The following is an 18898-nucleotide window of genomic DNA, read 5'->3' on the forward strand; positions in this document are numbered from 1 at the left end:
TCTATGATCCATCTCTTCATGGAGATGTCTATGATCCATCTCTTCATGGAGCAATAATAGCAGCTATAGCCACCATATTTTACATATATATGTAAAATATATATATATATTTATATATATATATATGTAAAATATATATATATATACATGCTTCTTTGTTTCACATAACCTTGGCTACCTTTTCTCTTTGTTTCATATAATCTTGGCTACCTTTTCTCTTAGTGAAAAATATAGATATCTATGATTTAGTTAACAGCTTATTGAACTTCAGAAATATTTTTCTTTCTGTAAACATTCTTAGTCATGCCACTATTTTGCATCTCTGAAAATCTGGCTTTTAAACTCTCTTCACTATAAGAATATTTCCTTTAGGCTAGTGTCTCTTCTACAGTTTTTCTGAGAAGATTCTTCCTAACATGAGCACACATGCTTCCACATGTGTAAATAGCCATGTGTGTACACACACATAAATCCATTCCTATGTTCCACAGGCATTACAGTGAACACATGGCACCTTTCTAGGTGGTAAAAACACAAAAAATACACACAAAAAAAATGGCTTTGGGGAACTTGCTGCCTAATGGGAGAGATGTATTTTTGTAAGCAACTCTGTTTTGTATGGTCATGACAAATACTACTCTGGAGGCATGTCTGGGATGTGGGAGTACAGTATGAGCTTGTGAGTAATCTTGATAATGGTGAGACAGAGGAGGGTCAAGAAAGTCCATCACAAAGAATCCACCACATTCTGGGTTGGGTGGGAATTTACTAATGAAAGAGGGAAAGAAAACAGAAGAGGCTATTTGAAAACAGGCAGCACAAGCATGGTAAAGGACATCATGGGGCTGACTCAGAAGATTGAACTTAATCTTCCAGGCCATGTGGAGGCATTACAAGGATTCTTGGTTTTTTGGTTTTAGAAGGGCTGTGATATGACTCATTCACTAAAATTCTGCTGATATGAATTGAGGCATTAGTATTTGCCAGACACCATGCCCTAGGGGCTGAGGATGCAACGTAAGCTAAAGCAACATGGCGTGTCCCCATGGAGCTCACGTTCGGATGTGCCTGAAGTTATGTAATATTGATTCAGTCAGTTAAAGTAACCCATGGAATGTGCACTTTCCATGAAAAAAGTGTCCAAACACCATTGCTGGGATATCCATATTTATTTTAAGGAACCATTCTGGGACCAGGGGGAAATGATAACATTCTCAATGTATCTGGGTCCTCCTACTTCCTTAGGCACAAATTTTCAAAGTTATCAGATGGGTTCTTTAGAAAGGCAACCAATCCTGGTGGCAGTGAGGGAAGAGAGGAAAGGTGCAGAAATCCAAGAGACTTGCAATGATACAAGTGGCAACTGAAGATGGGTTGAGGAGCACTGAGAAGGAAGAATGGAAGGCCATGTGCAAATAGCAAATAGCATATGGGGCTATTTAAGGTCAAAGGGAGAAATAAGGTTGATTTCATGCTCCCCATTTGGATTATTGAGAAAAGGATCAGGAAGTGGATCAGTCAGTAGCTATGTTGAGTGATGCATGAGATGTTGAATTGGCCACATAAGTAGGCATATGGCTGAACACACTCCTTGAGGACCAAGTATAAGGAGCTGGTGATGACTTAGGACTTCTCACATATAGTTGGTTGAAATTGGATGTAATGTTTGACTTTCGAAGCATTAAATGGTTTATTTTAAAAGCATAATTTAAGCATATACATAATGTAATCTCTTATTTCATACTTAACCTCCATTGGCTAGTAGTCTCCTATTGTGGTGTGGACAAATAACGTATTTTCAGATATTAAACAGTGTATGGATTTGAATAAACTAACAAATTCTCCCTCTGCTCTGTAGATATAAATGAGTGTGATGAAGATCCCAACATCTGTCTTTTTGGTTCCTGCACCAATACCCCAGGAAGCTTCCAGTGCATCTGCCCCCCTGGCTTCGTACTGTCTGATAATGGACGGAGATGCTTTGGTAAGTTTTGGAATGACTTTTCAGTCATAATTCACCCTTAGAAACTCAGAGCTAGATGGCAAACCATCATGCTAGTGTTTTCTCCTAACAAAATACATGTTTATGGTAATATATATTATATATATATATATAATATATATATATATGTAATTTTAAAATGTAAGTCTCAAAACTATGTGTGACAGACAATTTTTCAGGCCCTACATGTTCTGCCTGTGAGAAATGTTCTGTCAGAAAGATATATATATAGCTGAGCGCAATGGCGCATGCCTGTAATCCCAGAGGCTCCGAAGGCCGAGGCAGGAAGATCATGAGTTCAAAGTCAGCCTCACCAAAAGTGAGGCACTAAGCAGCTCAGTGAGACCCTATCTGGAAATAAAATACAAAACAGGGCTGGGGGTGTGGTTCAGTGGTTAAGTGCCCCTGAGTTCAATCCTTGGTACCCAAGATAAAAAAGCAGAGTTATATACAAATTGATCCATCTGTTTAAATGACCAGTAAGGAGCTCTGTTATGTTTGATTTCTTGATTAAGATACTCGCCAGAGTTTCTGCTTCACGAATTTTGAGAATGGCAAGTGTTCAGTACCCAAAGCTTTCAACACCACCAAAGCAAAATGCTGCTGCAGTAAGATGCCAGGAGAGGGCTGGGGCGACCCCTGTGAACTGTGTCCCAAGGATGATGAGGGTAAGAGTGACGGCATAAACACATTTGCACCAGAGTTTCAATGTCTGTTGAGTCGGTGTGACATGTAATTTGTGAATTTTTTGAGGGTGACATGGTCCCCTCATGGATAGATTTTGATGGTTCAGTGAGCATCCTCATCTGGGAGACTTCTTTCAACATTTGTGTACAACATGTGTAAGCACAGGGAGACCTGCCCATGTATTTCATTTTTCCTCCCAATAGCTGGTATTACTTGCTTTCAGAAGAATGAATTTGAGAGATTCATGGAAGGAGATGCAAGAAGAAAATGGAAATTATATTCCAGATGGTTACAGAAGTTTGGTGTCGGGAGTTTGGGGGTTGCACGCACAAGCCCCTGGGTTAGATCCCCAGAACCTCACACACAAAAAGTCCCATGTTGGCGTAGTATCACAAGCTGTAGTTCTCAGAATATTATGTAGATTCTGAGAGTTGAATCGCACAATAACTCTTCGCTGGTAGAAACCAGCAGCCTCCTATCCTAAGTCTTGTGAGCATCAGCGAATTGTAGAATAATTCCCTGCAGGATCAAACAGGCCTGGTCTCCAGGTTAGAGGTGGCTTCTGTGTGTAAAGGGCAGGGGAGGTCTTTTTGGTGGCTCATTGTTAAATGAACCAAAACCAGAAAGAACAAGGAGACCTAGGTGGGTGGCACCCTGGAAGGCCAAGCTCAAGTGGCCTTCTATAAATATACTCGGTGTTGCTTTTGATATAAATCATGAAAATAGAAGACTCTTGTTAAGGACACCTGGGTATAAGAAAAATAAGTACAATTTCATGTATATTGTTAATTGGTTCTTAAGTTCTCTGATGGTTGAGGCTCTTGAATGATGGGGAATTTATGTATTTCTCTGCAGTTGCGTTCCAGGATTTGTGTCCATATGGCCATGGAACTGTCCCCAGTCTTCATGACACACGTGAAGGTGTGCTTTCTTATATATTTTATTCCTATATTCACATTTTATACAATATATTTTTTCATTTACTATATAAGCCATGCTAATTGTACTATGTAACACATAGTATATTTATCTAATGTACATTTATAATATTTTTGTATCATTTGCATTGTATATGAGCTTGTCATGATATATGAAATATGTGTTTCTCTGATGAAAGAAATATCATTTTATTAATTTTAATCTATGTTGGACAGATATAAACAGTATTGGCATGTCTTTTTATATGAGGAAGTTCATGAGCAGTTGTGTGTTTCAGATGTCAATGAATGTCTTGAGAGCCCAGGAATTTGTTCAAATGGTCAGTGTATCAACACGGACGGATCTTTTCGCTGTGAATGTCCAATGGGCTACAACCTTGACTACACTGGAGTGCGCTGTGTGGGTGAGTTGGCTCCACATAATTTGAAAGTTCTGTTTTGTTGCTCAGATTCAGCAAAGAGTGTCTCAGGTACCCTGGGTGGTAGTGGGATTTACAAAGTCAGGATAAGTAACCAGTAACAGTTCTTTCTTTACCCACCTTACTTTACCCAGACTGATTTGGTTTATGTGATGATAGAGAGAGTTGCCTAACCTCTTGTCTTCAGTCAAGTATATAATTTCTCTAGCAACATAAAATGGCCAAAACTTATAACTAGGAATGAGATCCACTTTACTTTGTCTTATCATATCTTCTCTTAAAGCTGAGGACCATATCTCTCTTTTGGATTTATGATATTTAGAAAAAGCTTTGCAGTTTGGGGGTCAGACCTTGCATACCAATACTTCATAAAGTATTGGCATAAAGAGCAGCCAGCTAAAGCCAGGGGGTGCAAGGGTCATTGTGCACTTCAAAGATCCTGGGAATGTGTGAGGGCCAGTGGGGATCTTCTTGGACATGCTTCTTTGAACTAAAAGTTCTCCAAGCCTTGTGGCACTTTCTTACTCTTCTCTTTCAGATACTGATGAGTGTTCAATCGGCAACCCATGTGGAAATGGTACATGTACCAATGTTATTGGGAGTTTCGAATGCAATTGTAATGAAGGCTTTGAGCCAGGGCCCATGATGAATTGTGAAGGCAAGTGGTTCTTGTCTGAGCATGATTTCATCTTGATATATAAAATGTGTTTTAATGTTTTAGTCTTTATGTTGTTAGGATACTCTGCTGAAGTTCACATTCACCTCAAGTATATTTTCCTTTACCTTGGTGAGCAGACAGTAGCTGCTCTAAAAAATCTTACTTGATAATTCTAGATCATCTGGGGTTGGCATCTGCTGATTTTCTTTTTGCTTGAAATTGGATCATATTTCCCTGGCTCTTCAGTATATTGTTAAATTTGAATTTATACTCCAGATATTGTGAATGATATAGTCTGAAATCAGTTCTGTTGCTCTGAAGGATGTTGATGCTTTTGTCCTCGGCAGTTAATGTGGGTGGACACTGTAGACAGCTATTGTCTGGCAGGCCTGTGGAGGGTAAAGGCTCAGATTTTGTTTCTGCTCTTTAAGCCTTCCTGGCCAGCTTCCTTGGTTTTGCCCCACAAATTCATGGTACAGTCAGCAACTTAGGCTGAGCATGTGGAAAACAGTATTGTTTCTCTCCAGTGCTTCCCTCACTCTTTAGCTGCATTAGTTGTTCCCACATTCCCTCTCCTGGTTCATGTGGACAAGATCTCAGGAAGTTTCTGTTGGACATTGAGCTACCAGGTGCAGCCACTGCCAGGACTATGGCCATCTGCAGGGTAATTTCAGGGGGGAAAAAAAGTGGAAATTACTCCCTGCTGGTTGTTTGCGCTGAGTTTCAAACTCACCACTAAAAACTTCAAGTTGCTTTTATATTTTTTTCCCGAGAGTTTATAGCTGTTATTTATTGAGGAAGAGTTTACCCAGTACCGATATCTACATACCAGAAGTGGAAGTTTTATTATCTTATTGCTTTTTATATGGCCTTCGAGTAAATACATTTGAATTTCTTTAAACAAACAATTAGCGCTCTAGGCTAAGCACATGCCTCTCCATCTCTTTGATCAGATATCAACGAATGTGCCCAGAATCCGTTGCTATGTGCTTTCCGTTGCATGAACACCTTTGGATCCTATGAATGCACGTGCCCGGTTGGCTATGCCCTCAGGGAGGACCAGAAGATGTGCAAAGGTAAGGCCACAGACAGGGGTGTCATTAGAACTTTATTTGCCTTGCTTGAATACAATTTAGTAATTTTATAGTTCTCAGCGGGCTTCTTCTAGAGCTTTACAGAAATAAATACGACAGCATTTTGCTGGTACAGTTTCATACCTACATAACGAGACATCTGATGGTTTGTGCAATTAAGCTGAAGAAGGAAAGAGGGGTTAAGGAGCCACCATGTTACAGTCTTGAGTTCTTAAGCAAATATTGCCCTTCCCTGGAATTATTGTTAGGATTAGTGCTGGAATGGTTGTGAATCCGGAGTATAGCCAACACTTGAAGAGACCATGATCCACCTTTCTGTCTCATACCATAAAATAACATGTTTAGAGCCAAAGACCAAAAAATGTGACTTAAAATTACTGAAGTATAGCCTGCTTCAGACCATTTCCTATTTTTCTTTTTCCTATTAAAAATGCTATATAGATCTGGATGAGTGTGCTGAAGGGCTACACGACTGTGAATCCAGAGGCATGATGTGCAAGAATCTGATTGGCACCTTCATGTGCATCTGCCCCCCTGGAATGGCCCGCAGGCCTGATGGAGAAGGCTGTGTAGGTAAGCTTTGAAGGATGATTCTGTGTATGTAACGTGCCTGCTCCAAGCCACTTGGGTGTCGCTGTTCCCAAATCTTCCTCACTGCAAGCCACTTATTTTTCCAGCTGTGTGAAAGCTCAGTGTGCCACAGTAAGCTTTCGACTGTATCAGGGTCCACACCAATGTAAGAGGTTCTGGATCATTCAGTGGTGAGTATGCGGCCTGAGAACATATGCCCTTTGGTTTTTCATGATCTTCTGTGTCCTGAAACTCTGAAACTCTAGATTTAGAAAAGGGTTAATTCCTGAATGACATGTGCAATATAAAATTAATTTTTTTAAATGTTTGAAATAATCCATCAGATTATGAGTGGATTTGTCACTATAGTGAAATACCTGAGATAATTAACATAGAAAGGTTTATTTTGGTTCGTAGTTTTGGAGGTTCCAAGCCATGGCCAATGGCCCTGGGTTTTGGTTCTTTGGTGAGGCAGCACCATCATGGCAGGAACACATGGCAGAGCAAAACTGCTCACCTCATCAGCCAGGAAGCAAAAGGGTGAGAGGAAGGGGCTAGGGCTCTACATTCCCCTTTGGGATATGCACCTAATGGACCTCATTTCTGTGTTAGTCTCCTATCACTGTAAAATAATACCTGAGAAAAACGACTTACCGGAGGATAGATTTATTTTGGCCCAAGCTTCAGAGGTTCAGCCCATGGTCTGCTGGCTCCATTGCTGTGGGCCTGTGGTGAGGCAGAGCATCATGACTGAGAGGCGTGGTGGAGCAGAGCTGCTCACCTCATGGAGGCCAAGAAGCAGAAGGGGCTGGGTTCGAGACCTACTTTGTTCATTGTGCCCCCACCTCCTACAGCTTACACCACTTCCTAGTCATCCATTCAGTTATGAACCAATCAGTGGATTAACCAATTAATGTAATCAGAGCCCCGCCTATGAACATTGCTGCTTTGGGGACCAAACACATGAGCTTCATGTGACACCAGTTCCAGGTGTCAGGTCCTGGAACTGCCCTAAGTAAGCTGTGTGCCTTCAGAGTGATTTAATTCTCAGTCCTTCCTCAGTTTCCTCACTGTACTCAGTGAGCAGGATTGGTGGAAGGAGTGGAGTAGAGGGGTGTTTGCTCTGCCCCTAATAGTCCATGATCATGTGAACTTTATTTTACAAAGAAAAGATCCAGGGCCACATTTTACATGTGTATCTTTTCTTGTTAAATGACAAGATGTAGGTTCTGGAACTTTTCTGATCCTCAAACTCTTCATTATACTACACTGATAGCTGAAATGTTTGCAAAGTTTATTTTTGACCATGAGGAAACTTTTCATTTTATGCAGACAATGTTTTCATGACTGGAAATTCCATAAAAATAGCCAAAATATTGTAAAGTGTTTACAAAACTCAGGATGAAAGATAGAGCCCCTACAAATAATTTTCAAAAATGTTAAGTACATGAAATTGAAATCCAACAAAATTACTCAAAAAGGTCAACTGCAATAATAAAATATTGCAAGCTACGGAAGTTACACAGGAATTCTAAAACCTTTTGTAAAGAAAACTGTAAACTTAATCAGAGGTGGAAACTTGACTATGCAATATAATATAGCCCAGTAATTATTTCTTAAATAAATGAATAAAGATCTCTAATAAAAATGTACCAATATTATTAAATTTTAATGAAAATGACAGCAGAATAACTTTTGAATTCATTAACATTTTGAAATATAATCTAGGGGAAGGAAGGTTTTATTTTTAAGTTGATAGAATAGAGGAGTTTCTTCTATCTCATTTTCAAACCTGGAAGATTTTAGAATCATGACAGGTGAGGGAGAATACAGGACTGTCTTGATCAAAAGAGAAATGGTCACCACTGCAGCTTCCAAGAACGCCTTCTAACGATGTAAAATTTCAAACAAAAACATGGAAGATGTTTGGTAGCATAATCTTCTTTAGATGTTGGTGGATTGCCCTAATTTTTAAAGTTCCTCCAGCAATCTTTGATTAGAAGGTTAGGGACAAAAGTGGGGGACAGCAGTGAAAGTGTCTACCCACCAAAGTATCAAGAGAGGTGGAAATGAAGGAGAAGCTGGTAGCATGATGTTTAATTATCCACAAACTCATCTAGACGTGGAGGCTTCTAGAGGTAAGGCAGGAAGAAGAAGAGGAAAAGCATCAGAAGTAAGGCAAGAAGAAGAAGAGGAAAAGCATCAGACTCTAAGACTTAAGTGTGCCTGTGAGTACAGATCTTTATCTCCTTAATTATCTGAAAGCCTGAGTGTAATGCCAGGACAGAAAGCATGACCGATTGGCAAGGAAATGTTCCTACAAAAACTGCAAATTGACACTGTGGAAGTGTACTGGTTGTGACCTGCTCTGCTGTTGTTTTCAGCAAGTAGCTGAACTGGAGAAAATGGTCCAAAGATGAATTAATTGTACAACTCTGCAGCTAATGTTTACATATTGGAGAAAAAGAGAAGAAAGGAAAATAAACAGACTCAAGAACCTCAGGAAACCAAGAGTTAGAAAAGTCACTCTAATACTCTGTAAGAGATATTATTAAGTAAAAAATGTAAATAGATTTTAAAAAAGATTGGGAAAGAGAAGACAAGACAAAATTAAGAATTGAGGATCTCGTAAAGCCCTGGGAAGAAATAAAACTCCACAGAAATTAAAGTCACATGAGAAGTCATAAAACACATGAAGACTGAAAACACAATCAGGAATGTGGATTTGCAAGGGATCAATAGAAAGACCAAACAAGGGGAAGACAAATAAATCCCTAATGCATGCATCATAGAAATCCTTTAAAAAAGAAAATAAACAAAACAGGAAAAATATTCAAAAATGTTTGAGTATTTGGGGAAAAGTTTCTTGTACATCATAAAAGGCATACTGACTCGTGAAAAGCTGGTGCAGAGCAGTTGTTCATTGCTTCGGTTGTATCTGTTGAACACTTATGATGTTTGGGGTGCTGGGGATACAGTAATGAACTAGAGGACAGTTCCCCTACTCTCCAGGAGTTTATGTCCTGATCTAGAAGAGACAGGCATGGAATAAATAAGGACATCAACATGATCATTTCATAGAGTGGCAAGTCTTTTTAAGAAAATAACATTCCATGACTGACTCGGAGCTCCTGTCATTTGGAAGACAGCTTCTCTGATGAAGCTGCAACCAAGAAGTGAAACAAGAAATGCCAAGAGCAAAGCACGTGTGGCAGAAGTGAGGCAAGCAGAGCTGAGTTTGTGTAGGAGAGCGGCGAGAGCGCTGTGGCCACCATGAAGAGCTTGGCTTGATGCAGAGCACACTGTGGAGGAGTGGTTTGTGGGCCCCAGGGATGAAGGGTGAATAGGAAAATCTGGTTTCTTTTCCACCAGGTCTGTGACCTTGGGCAACTTGGCTTACCTTTGTACCTCAAATTCCTCCTGTAAAAATAAATAGGAATAATGAGAGCACTTACCTCATAGGGTTGTTGGCTTGATTAAAGAATTATTGAACCCTTAGTTCAGTGCTTGGCAGATGGTAAAATTTCAATTGTTACTTGTTGTTATTGACTAGTTTGCATTTTTAGAGATTTCTGGCTGCCTTAGGTAATGCATTTTAAGGAGGGATGATTTCATTTAGGTGGTTTTAAAAATTATCCAGATGAAAGGATAAAGATGGTACCATAAAGAGTCTAGAAAGGGAGTGAAGTGGACTGGAGTTCAGCAACAGATGGTTCTGCTGATGGATTGGTTGGATATGGTAGACAAAGGAAAAGAGGCATTAAAAAAAATGAGTCCTGGGATTTTTACTTGAATAACTGACTGGATGATGCTACCTTGGAAAAGCCAGAGGACCAGAATTTGTGAGAACACAAAAGAATAAAAGTTCTGTATACTGTCAAGTGGGCAGAGGGCAGAGATATAAATTGCTGGCCTATACATCGTGCTTAAAACACACACACACACACACACACACACACACACACACACACACACACACACATGGGATTGATGAGAACACCAGCCAGCAAGACAGGAAGCTCTCCAGGTTGGTATGGTGTCTCAAGAACTAAAAAAAGTACATGATGCAAGTGTCAGGGAGTAATAACCTTAAGATAACACTATTGAGAGGAAGAATAAGAAGCTTTGATGAGCTGCTTCAATGGACAGAGCATGTGAGTTAAGAAAGAATCAGATGTTGGAGCTGGGGTTGTGGCTCGGCGGTAGAGTGCTTGCCTAGCACATGTGAGGCCCTGGGTTCAATCCTCAGCACCACATAAAAATAAATAAATAAAGGCATATAAAAAAAAAGAAAAGAAAAGAAAGTATCAGATGAGGAAGTAGACAGGACTACCGTAGATTTTTTTTTTTTCAGGAAGTTTTATCCTAAAGGAAAATAAAGAAACGTGGCAGCAAACTAGAGGGGTAAAATGTGATTGAGAGAGTGTTTGTTAGAATGTAGTTTCTAGAGAATGCATGCTGAGGGGTTCAGTCCTTGAAATGTTGAAATGCAACCCCAGACTGCCAGTGCAGGGCTGGCCTTAGGAAAACCAAAGACACTTCATTGTGGGCAAAGGACAGAAGGCCACATCCTGGTAGCTCACAGTGAAGTGAGAGCATATGCATTTCAGTGTCAAGGGAATCATTTTAGAAAATAGGAGCATGAACATTCTGAGAAACAATGATCATTGAGGAAGAACCAAATAGCCATTGGCAACTTGAATGTGAAAATGAGGCATGTCTGAGACTGTTTTCCTCAAGCCTGTTGTGCTGCACTGGGTCAGGCAGGTGAGCATGCACAGGAGTGATGGAAAATGAAAATGTCAATTACTAGCAATGCTGATATGGTCCAGAAATTGGCAAAGGATTGAAAGTGAATGCTGGAAATGAAAATTTTATAAATGGCACATCAAACCAAAGTATACCTTCTAAAGTTACAAATGCCAACAACAGCAACCCCTGCTTTTTGGTAATTCTCAAAATGAGTGGCAGTAAAGCAAAAGTAATCTAAGAATTTGGGACATATTAAGTTATCTTTCAAGTACAAATGCTCTATTATATATCTGAGCTCAGGCAGTATATTTAGCAAGAGCCCTTTTTGAAAAACACAATTCAGACGACTAAAATGTTAATTAGAACAAAGGTGGGATGACATTAGGGAAAAGATTAGATCAAGGTGGCAGACCTTGCACCCTCAGATTCTAGAAATAATAATTAGGCAATTTTTAAAATTCAGAGATTAGCTCAGTACTTTATATATTTTTAAATGGTTGTAATATTATTTTTCCTAAAAGGGAAATGATATTTACCTCAAGACACAACGTGGTGAATTTCAAAACACTAAGAGCAAAGTTAAAATCCTTAGAGCTTCCAGAAAGAAAAGCTAGATTCCCTACAAGTGAACAGTAATGCTGAGTAAAAGAAAATAATTTTTAACTAAAATTCTAAAATCAAGTATGGAAATAATCAAAATAAGACCTTGTCAGAAATCTGTTTTAGAATGTATTTACCACTCAAATACCCTCTCTGAAATAATTCCTGAACTGTATACTTTAATATAATTTTTTAAAATTAATCCAAGAGAAAGTGATTGTATATGTGATGTGGTGGAGAGCCAATAAGCCAGTAAGTAGATGTTTATTTAAGTAGATGCTGATGGATAGAACATTACAAATGTAACAAGACAAAGTTTCTAGATCATATTAACATGGTTGTTGGCACTGGCAGAGAGCAAAGAGAAGTAAATACTCACAAAGGTACTTGTTACAGAAGCTTTTGGAACAAAAAATATATGTATTTAAACTTTTGACACTGGTAGAAAATATATGCACTAAAATCCATTATGTTTCAATGCCCCATATATAGGACACCTACAAATTGAGTAACAAAGATTTAATTCAAACTGCTAGAACATAATGGGTAATTTTGAAGCATGCATTGAAATTGTTTGTTACCACTAGAAGAATAAACAGTACACTGTAATTTCTAAATATGAGTTGGGAGCAAGAAGAAGGAATAGAAAACTAGACTAATCTAATAGCTGAGAAAAGGAGGAAATAGCACAGTACATGTAAAAAAATAAAATGGCAGGTGAAAATTGAGACATGACAGTCATGATAGATGTTGGCTAAATTGCTGGTTTAAAGATAAATGTAATTTAAAAATTGTTTAAAATGCAGCAAGGTGCTTTTTTTTATTAGCTACACATGACAGTACAATGATCTTGACAATTCATACATTTGAATCAAATGGGGTATAATTTAGCAAGGTGCTTTTTACAAGAAATGTACCTTAATCAAATGTGAGATAGGTTGAAAAGAAAGCAATAGAGCAAGATATTCAAGGCAAGCGCTGATAAAGAGAAACACCCGGGGAAAAAGACTGAAAATTAAAATTTGGTAAAGATGAAAGGAGCAATTTATCCAAAAGATAAGATTGCCATGAGCTACCTTACACTCCTAACACCATAGCTTTGACAAAAAATAACTAAATAATATTTAAGAAATATGAAATAAATACAATAAGTACTTACATGGGAAACTTTGATAAAATAATTTTGTTCTAATAGATTGATTTCTTTATCAAAGGGCAGTACTCCCCTATTGCCTGTCTCACTAACTGCCCTCACAGAGGACAGCTTCTGTGGTATTCCCCAGAGCCTTCCTGCCTGGCCTGGGAGGCCTTTCCCTCCTCCCACCCTGCAGCCTTTATCTCCTGTCACATAAACTCACAGCTTCTTACCCAAAGTTCTTCCCCTTCGGGTCTGGTGTCTTGGGGCAAGCCCATCCCTTCCAAAAGCCAGCTTTTCCATTCTGAATAGAAGCCCATCCATCTTCCCCAGAGGGAGGTGAGTGGGAAGAAAATGTTCCCTAAGAAAGAACCACCTGGAAGAATGAGGTAAAGATTAATTACTGTGTTTAATCCCATCTTGGTATTTTGATAAAAGAAGTTCCAAAAAGAAAAAAAAAAAAGATATAACTCACCGGAAGACAATGGGTAATTTATGATTTTACAAGCCACTCATTTTTCATATTATTTGTTTTTCTAAAGATGAAAATGAATGCAGGACCAAACCAGGAATCTGTGAAAACGGGCGTTGTATTAACATAATTGGAAGCTACAGGTGTGAGTGTAATGAAGGATTCCAGTCAAGTTCCTCAGGCACTGAATGTCTTGGTAAGTTGATACATGAATTATGTTTTACTTGGTAAATAAGACATCTGTTTTATGATGTCATCACAGAAGAGTGCCACATATATATATTCTTGTCTGCTAAACCAATGTTCCAATCTGAGTAATCCACATACTTCTTCCTCAAAGTACACATCTATTAAAATGCCGTATTTGTACACGTGTGTCTTGTGGTGCACATCTATGTGTAATATAAATAACAATCTTAAATAGACTTTACAAAATTAAGATTAATTAAGTTCTATGGAAAATGTGACCTTAGTAAAACTTACATCAGGGGATGATTTAATTCCAAAAGAAAATATTTGCAATGTGAGGTAAGCTCTGCTGATATTAATGCAAAGTAAATGCCACATTTCAAAAATGAAGGTTGATTTTTATATTAATGGTACATAAAATGTTTTACAAAATATTCTCCTGTGACATTGTGTTGTATCTTAATGCAAAATACAATGTTTTACAAAATATTCTCCTGTGACATTGTGTTGTATCTTTAATGCAAAAAAATGTGCATACATTATAACCTTTGCAGCTGATTATGGCAACTGGAAAAGTATGGTATATTAAGATTTAAAGCAAACAAAGAATATCATCATTTGATGTGGCATAAAAAGACCATGTTTCGACTATGTGCAGTCCTTCTCAGAATGAGGTCAGCTGCTTCAAATCCCAGGACATTTTTTAGTCAGGAAAAAAGTTTTGTTTATTGCTGTCTCCAGTCTGAATCTTTATTAATAATCAATCTTTTAGGAAATTGAAAAGATAACCTACAAGGAAAGTGTAATTTTCTGCTCATATTACAAACAGTTTCACTATGGTGGTTTATAAAACCATATTATAGATTTCCCTCAGAGAGATTCCTTTATTTACACTAAAAAACAAAAATTGCTCAGTCCAGATTTTTAAATAATATTTTAGAAGAGAATAACAAGAGATTTGACTGAATATGTACCAAGCTCATAACATAGTCTAGAAGTTGCTTTTCAAAAATAAATCATGTTGCTCCTTTGCTTATTGAGAGAGAAAATTTTAATTTTCCTTTCATTTGGATTCTATGGGAATGGTGGTTCATTATCCTTTAGTTGCTCATGGATTGAAGGAAAAAGATACATCTGTTTGTATAGTATCACTTTTTGTCAAATTTAATGAGTTGTCTGTAGTGAAGAAAACCCTGTGAACTTAACCATCACCAAAACTTTACAGTTAAGCTGTCTTATGCAATGTGGATTATTCATATAAAAGAACACTTATCTTTAAAACAAATATTGCTGAGGGAAAGCATTGATTGTCCTATTTAATTTGAAACCCAATATAATGAAGTGTAAGTTCTCTAGCCTTAACTCTTACTACTTTGCTGTTTCAGACAATCGACAGGGACTCTGCTTTGCAGAGGTATTACAGACAATGTGTCAGATGGCATCCAGCAGTCGCAATCTTGTCACAAAGTCAGAATGCTGCTGTGATGGCGGGCGAGGTTGGGGCCACCAGTGTGAGCTTTGCCCACTTCCTGGAACTGCCCAGTACAAAAAGATTTGTCCTCATGGCCCAGGATATACCACAGATGGAAGAGGTGAGGAGTTGAAAAACATCATTTATCTTATCAATATAGTGAATTTCATTAATTTGGATTAATTTGAAAGAAGAGTGAAAATTGATGTAATGATAATAGCTTAAATATTTGCATGTTTCTGTTTACATATGTGTGTGTATTATATACACAAATAGACAGGATGTTCTTGTCTAAGTTGGAGAAATTTTAAAATATTTTTCTTCATATCAAACCTCTAGAAGGTAGAATTTATTATTCCAATATTAATGAATTAGAAACTGAAACACAAATCTAATATAACAATAAATAATGTTTCCAAGATCATGCTCATTTTAAGGGACTATAATTCCAGGGATGGAACAAATCTGTCTGACCCCAAAGTGCATTCTTGTAACCTCCAAACTACACTTGCCTTACTTAAGTAAATATTGTTTATTTGTATATAGGAATTTCTTCTATTTGTAGCATAGTCTCAAAATAACAGTCTCCTGATTGGTTGGTGGTTTCCATTCTTTGGTACACCCAGTTAAGAAACCAATGTTCTGCAAATGGCCATTTTCCTCCATTATTACACAGATTCCCAATTCTTTGCCTGACTACTACCAAAAATTATTTATTCAGAGTCTAATAGAAATGTTAATTTGAGGCCAAAATATGGGAAATCATCTCAAATCCAAATTAGTTGGATTTCAGAGAGGTAGCCCTCTAGATGACAGGGGGGAAAAAAAAGAAGATTGATACTTAGATAACAAAATGGGTATTCCTAGAAAGCAATTTCAGCACACATCCTCTTTTGCTTATGTCTTTGTATCACTTCTTTTCCTTCCATGTTTCTATTCTTTGAATAATGAAAAGATTCTCCTGAAGTACTAGGGGTATTTGCTGTCGGTTTTCTCATTTCAGTTCCTAAGTTTCTCTTCACTTCAAATAATTTTCACTTTGCATACATACTGACCTCTGTTTATTGTTGGTTTTCTTGGTCCACAGATATTGATGAATGTAAGGTAATGCCAAACCTCTGCACCAACGGCCAGTGCATCAACACCATGGGCTCCTTCCGATGCTTCTGCAAAGTTGGCTACACCACAGACATCAGTGGAACATCTTGTGTAGGTGAGTGTTTTAGTTAGCTTTTTCACTGCTGTGACAAAAGATCTGACCAGAACAACTATAGAGGAGGAAAAGTTTATTTGAGGGCTCATGGTTTCAGAGGTCAACAGAGGGCTCTATTCCCCCAGGCTCTAGGTGAGGCAGGACATCATGGCTAGAGAGTGTAGTGGAGGGAAGCAGCTCACATCATAGTGTTCAGAAAGCAGAGAGAGAGACTCCACTCACCAGATACAAATATATACACCAAAGCCATTCCACCTCCCCCACCCACACCCTAACACTTCAGTTACCACTCAGTTAATCCTTGTCAAGGAATTAAATCACTGATTCAGTTAAGGCTCTTACAACCTAGTCGTTTCTCCTCTTAACCTTCTTGCATTGTGTCACGCATGAGGTTTTGGGGGACATCCAAACCATAACAATGAGGCTGGGCACCTCTGTATCTGGGACTTGTCTACTACGGTGTCTTACAAATTGCTTACTGTCAGTATAGGATCTTTGTCAAGGAGCTTCAGAACACACATTTTATGAAAACAATGCCACTCCTCTCAATAATGTGGTTCCTGACAGCACCATTTCAGCTACTTGTTTGACCATGTGGGCTGCAGAAATGCTCAATTCATCAAAAAATGTCTATTCAACCTCAGGGAAACCTAAAAATTATGAAATATTCTTTCAATATTTTATCTTTTAATTTACAAATACCCACTTGTCATTCTTTTGATGAAAGAAAAATGCCTTTATTGTGAGTTTGCATGTTTTGAATATACAAAGAATGCCTTTTTTACTATTCTCTGCATAAAAATAAGCATCATCTGAAATTTCTATTGCTAAGCAGTCTCAGTAGAGAATCCTTTGACTGTTTTATTGTTTTTTTTTATTTTTTTATTATCTCATTCTGACATTTGGAGGTGAGGGGACTGCCCTTTATTGAATTTTTACAAAATAATCGATTTAGTTTTCACTAAAGAAAAAAAAATATTTCCTCCATATTTCATCAGCTTATGTGATATCCCAATAGATTACCCATTTCAGTATTACCTTAAGGAAAATCTTCCTGTGTCTCATTTCTGTCTGGCTGTATTTCATTTTAAGTGCCAGAGGAAAAGCAAAAAGAGTAATATGAGAATATGGAGGGAGGAGAGAAGCTGGTTGTTTCTTTTAACCAGGACTTTAATCTTCACATCACTTTTACTTAGACCTTGATGAATGTTCCCAGTCCCCGAAACCATGCAACTTTATCTGCAAGAACACTGAAGGGAGTTATCAGTGCTCCTGTCCACGGGGTTACGTCCTGCAAGAGGATGGGAAGACGTGCAAAGGTGAGCAAAGAGTCTCCAGAAATTATGAGTCTTTTCTCTCTCTCTACTTTCAGATTCTGATATTAGGTAATCAGGGATTATACCATGTGCATCATCATCTTCATAACAATGCACCTTCTCAGTGGCTATTTTATTAGTCATAGAAACTTCTATCAAAAGGCCCATTAATGGAAGCAGAGAAAATGTTTTAAAGTCCAAGAGTTGGCTCCTTAGAGCAAACCACACACATTTTTTAAAAATTAAAACAAAGCAAAATGAAATGTTGGCAGGGGAAGAGTTGAAACAAATCACTAAAAGATTTTCTATTGTTACTTACCTAAGATTTCATTCCTCTAAGCTATCTTTATTACACATCTGTTGCAGAAAAGTGAAAATTAATGGGTAAATTATATTAAAAGTAAGTTGTATTAAAAGTAATTATTTTTAAGCTAAGTTTAATTATTAAAATAGTTTCAATAGTATACTCATATTTGATTTTGTAGGAAACTTCACCCGTGTGGAATAAAAGGACTAAGAAAAATTTTAAATATAGATTATCCTCAGTAAAATGAGATTTATTTCCAAAACATACCAAAAACAAACTAAGAGCAAGACCTAATATTATCTTGAACATGTTTGGAGAGCCAATATGGGTGAATTTAATTTTGCAGTGTTTATAATATGAGTGCAACTGAAATATTTTAAGCCATAAAATAATGAATCAGTCTTGTCTACATCTTATATTATGTAGTGAATGTATTTTAAATGTATTTTCCTAATTTTTCAGACTAACCAATACCAAATGTTGAGTTTTCTTTTATATAAGTCCAAATATTAATACCATGGTGGGGGTATACTAGGGATTAAACCCAGGAGTGCTTAACCACTTAGTCACATCCACAGCCCTTATTTTATTTAGAGACATCGTCTTGCTAGATTGCTTAGGGCCTCATTAAATTGCTGAGGCTGGCTTTGAACCTACTATCCTTTTGCCTCATCCTCCTGAGCCTCTGGGATTATAGATGTGCACCCCCCTGCCAAGTTATGAATATTATTTGTGACTAAAATTACAGAACCTGTTTTTGCTTTTTGCTTTCTGGTATTGATGGTGTTTTTATTTGATCTGGAGAATCCAGCTGGATGCTTGTGTTAGGACCTTCATCATTTTCGAAATTCAGCTTTATTTTTATTTGATCCCTCCTTTACTAGGAACAATCTGAACATACTAAAGTGCATTAAATGCAAGAATTATAACCTTTGAATATTAGTTTTGAGAATAGTTCATGGAACCTATTGTGATCTGGTTAGTTACTTTTAGATACTTATTTTAAGAAAACTGTGTTCGGATTGCCTTTGTCATCCTGTCATAGTAGCCCATGATATTGATGCCATTCAAATAC

General features: G+C 37.6%; 1 protein-coding gene across 2 annotated transcripts in view; it reads left to right on the top strand.

Annotated features, from left to right (window-relative positions):
- Fbn2 (fibrillin 2) overlaps positions 1-18898 on the top strand; it is a 221771-nt gene that overhangs the window by 190239 nt on the left and 12634 nt on the right. For both annotated transcript variants that reach the window (XM_005324144.4, XM_078047996.1), the window contains 11 exons: positions 1859-1984; positions 2518-2670; positions 3545-3610; positions 3906-4031; positions 4585-4704; positions 5658-5780; positions 6240-6371; positions 13398-13523; positions 14902-15108; positions 16075-16200; positions 17397-17519. In XM_005324144.4, coding sequence (XP_005324201.2) covers positions 1859-1984; positions 2518-2670; positions 3545-3610; positions 3906-4031; positions 4585-4704; positions 5658-5780; positions 6240-6371; positions 13398-13523; positions 14902-15108; positions 16075-16200; positions 17397-17519 — 1428 coding nt within the window. The remainder of the gene's footprint in view (positions 1-1858; positions 1985-2517; positions 2671-3544; positions 3611-3905; positions 4032-4584; positions 4705-5657; positions 5781-6239; positions 6372-13397; positions 13524-14901; positions 15109-16074; positions 16201-17396; positions 17520-18898) is intronic.

Source organism: Ictidomys tridecemlineatus, chromosome 1 (genome assembly GCF_052094955.1).
Source record: "Ictidomys tridecemlineatus isolate mIctTri1 chromosome 1, mIctTri1.hap1, whole genome shotgun sequence".
Classification (NCBI taxonomy): Eukaryota; Metazoa; Chordata; class Mammalia; order Rodentia; family Sciuridae; genus Ictidomys; species Ictidomys tridecemlineatus.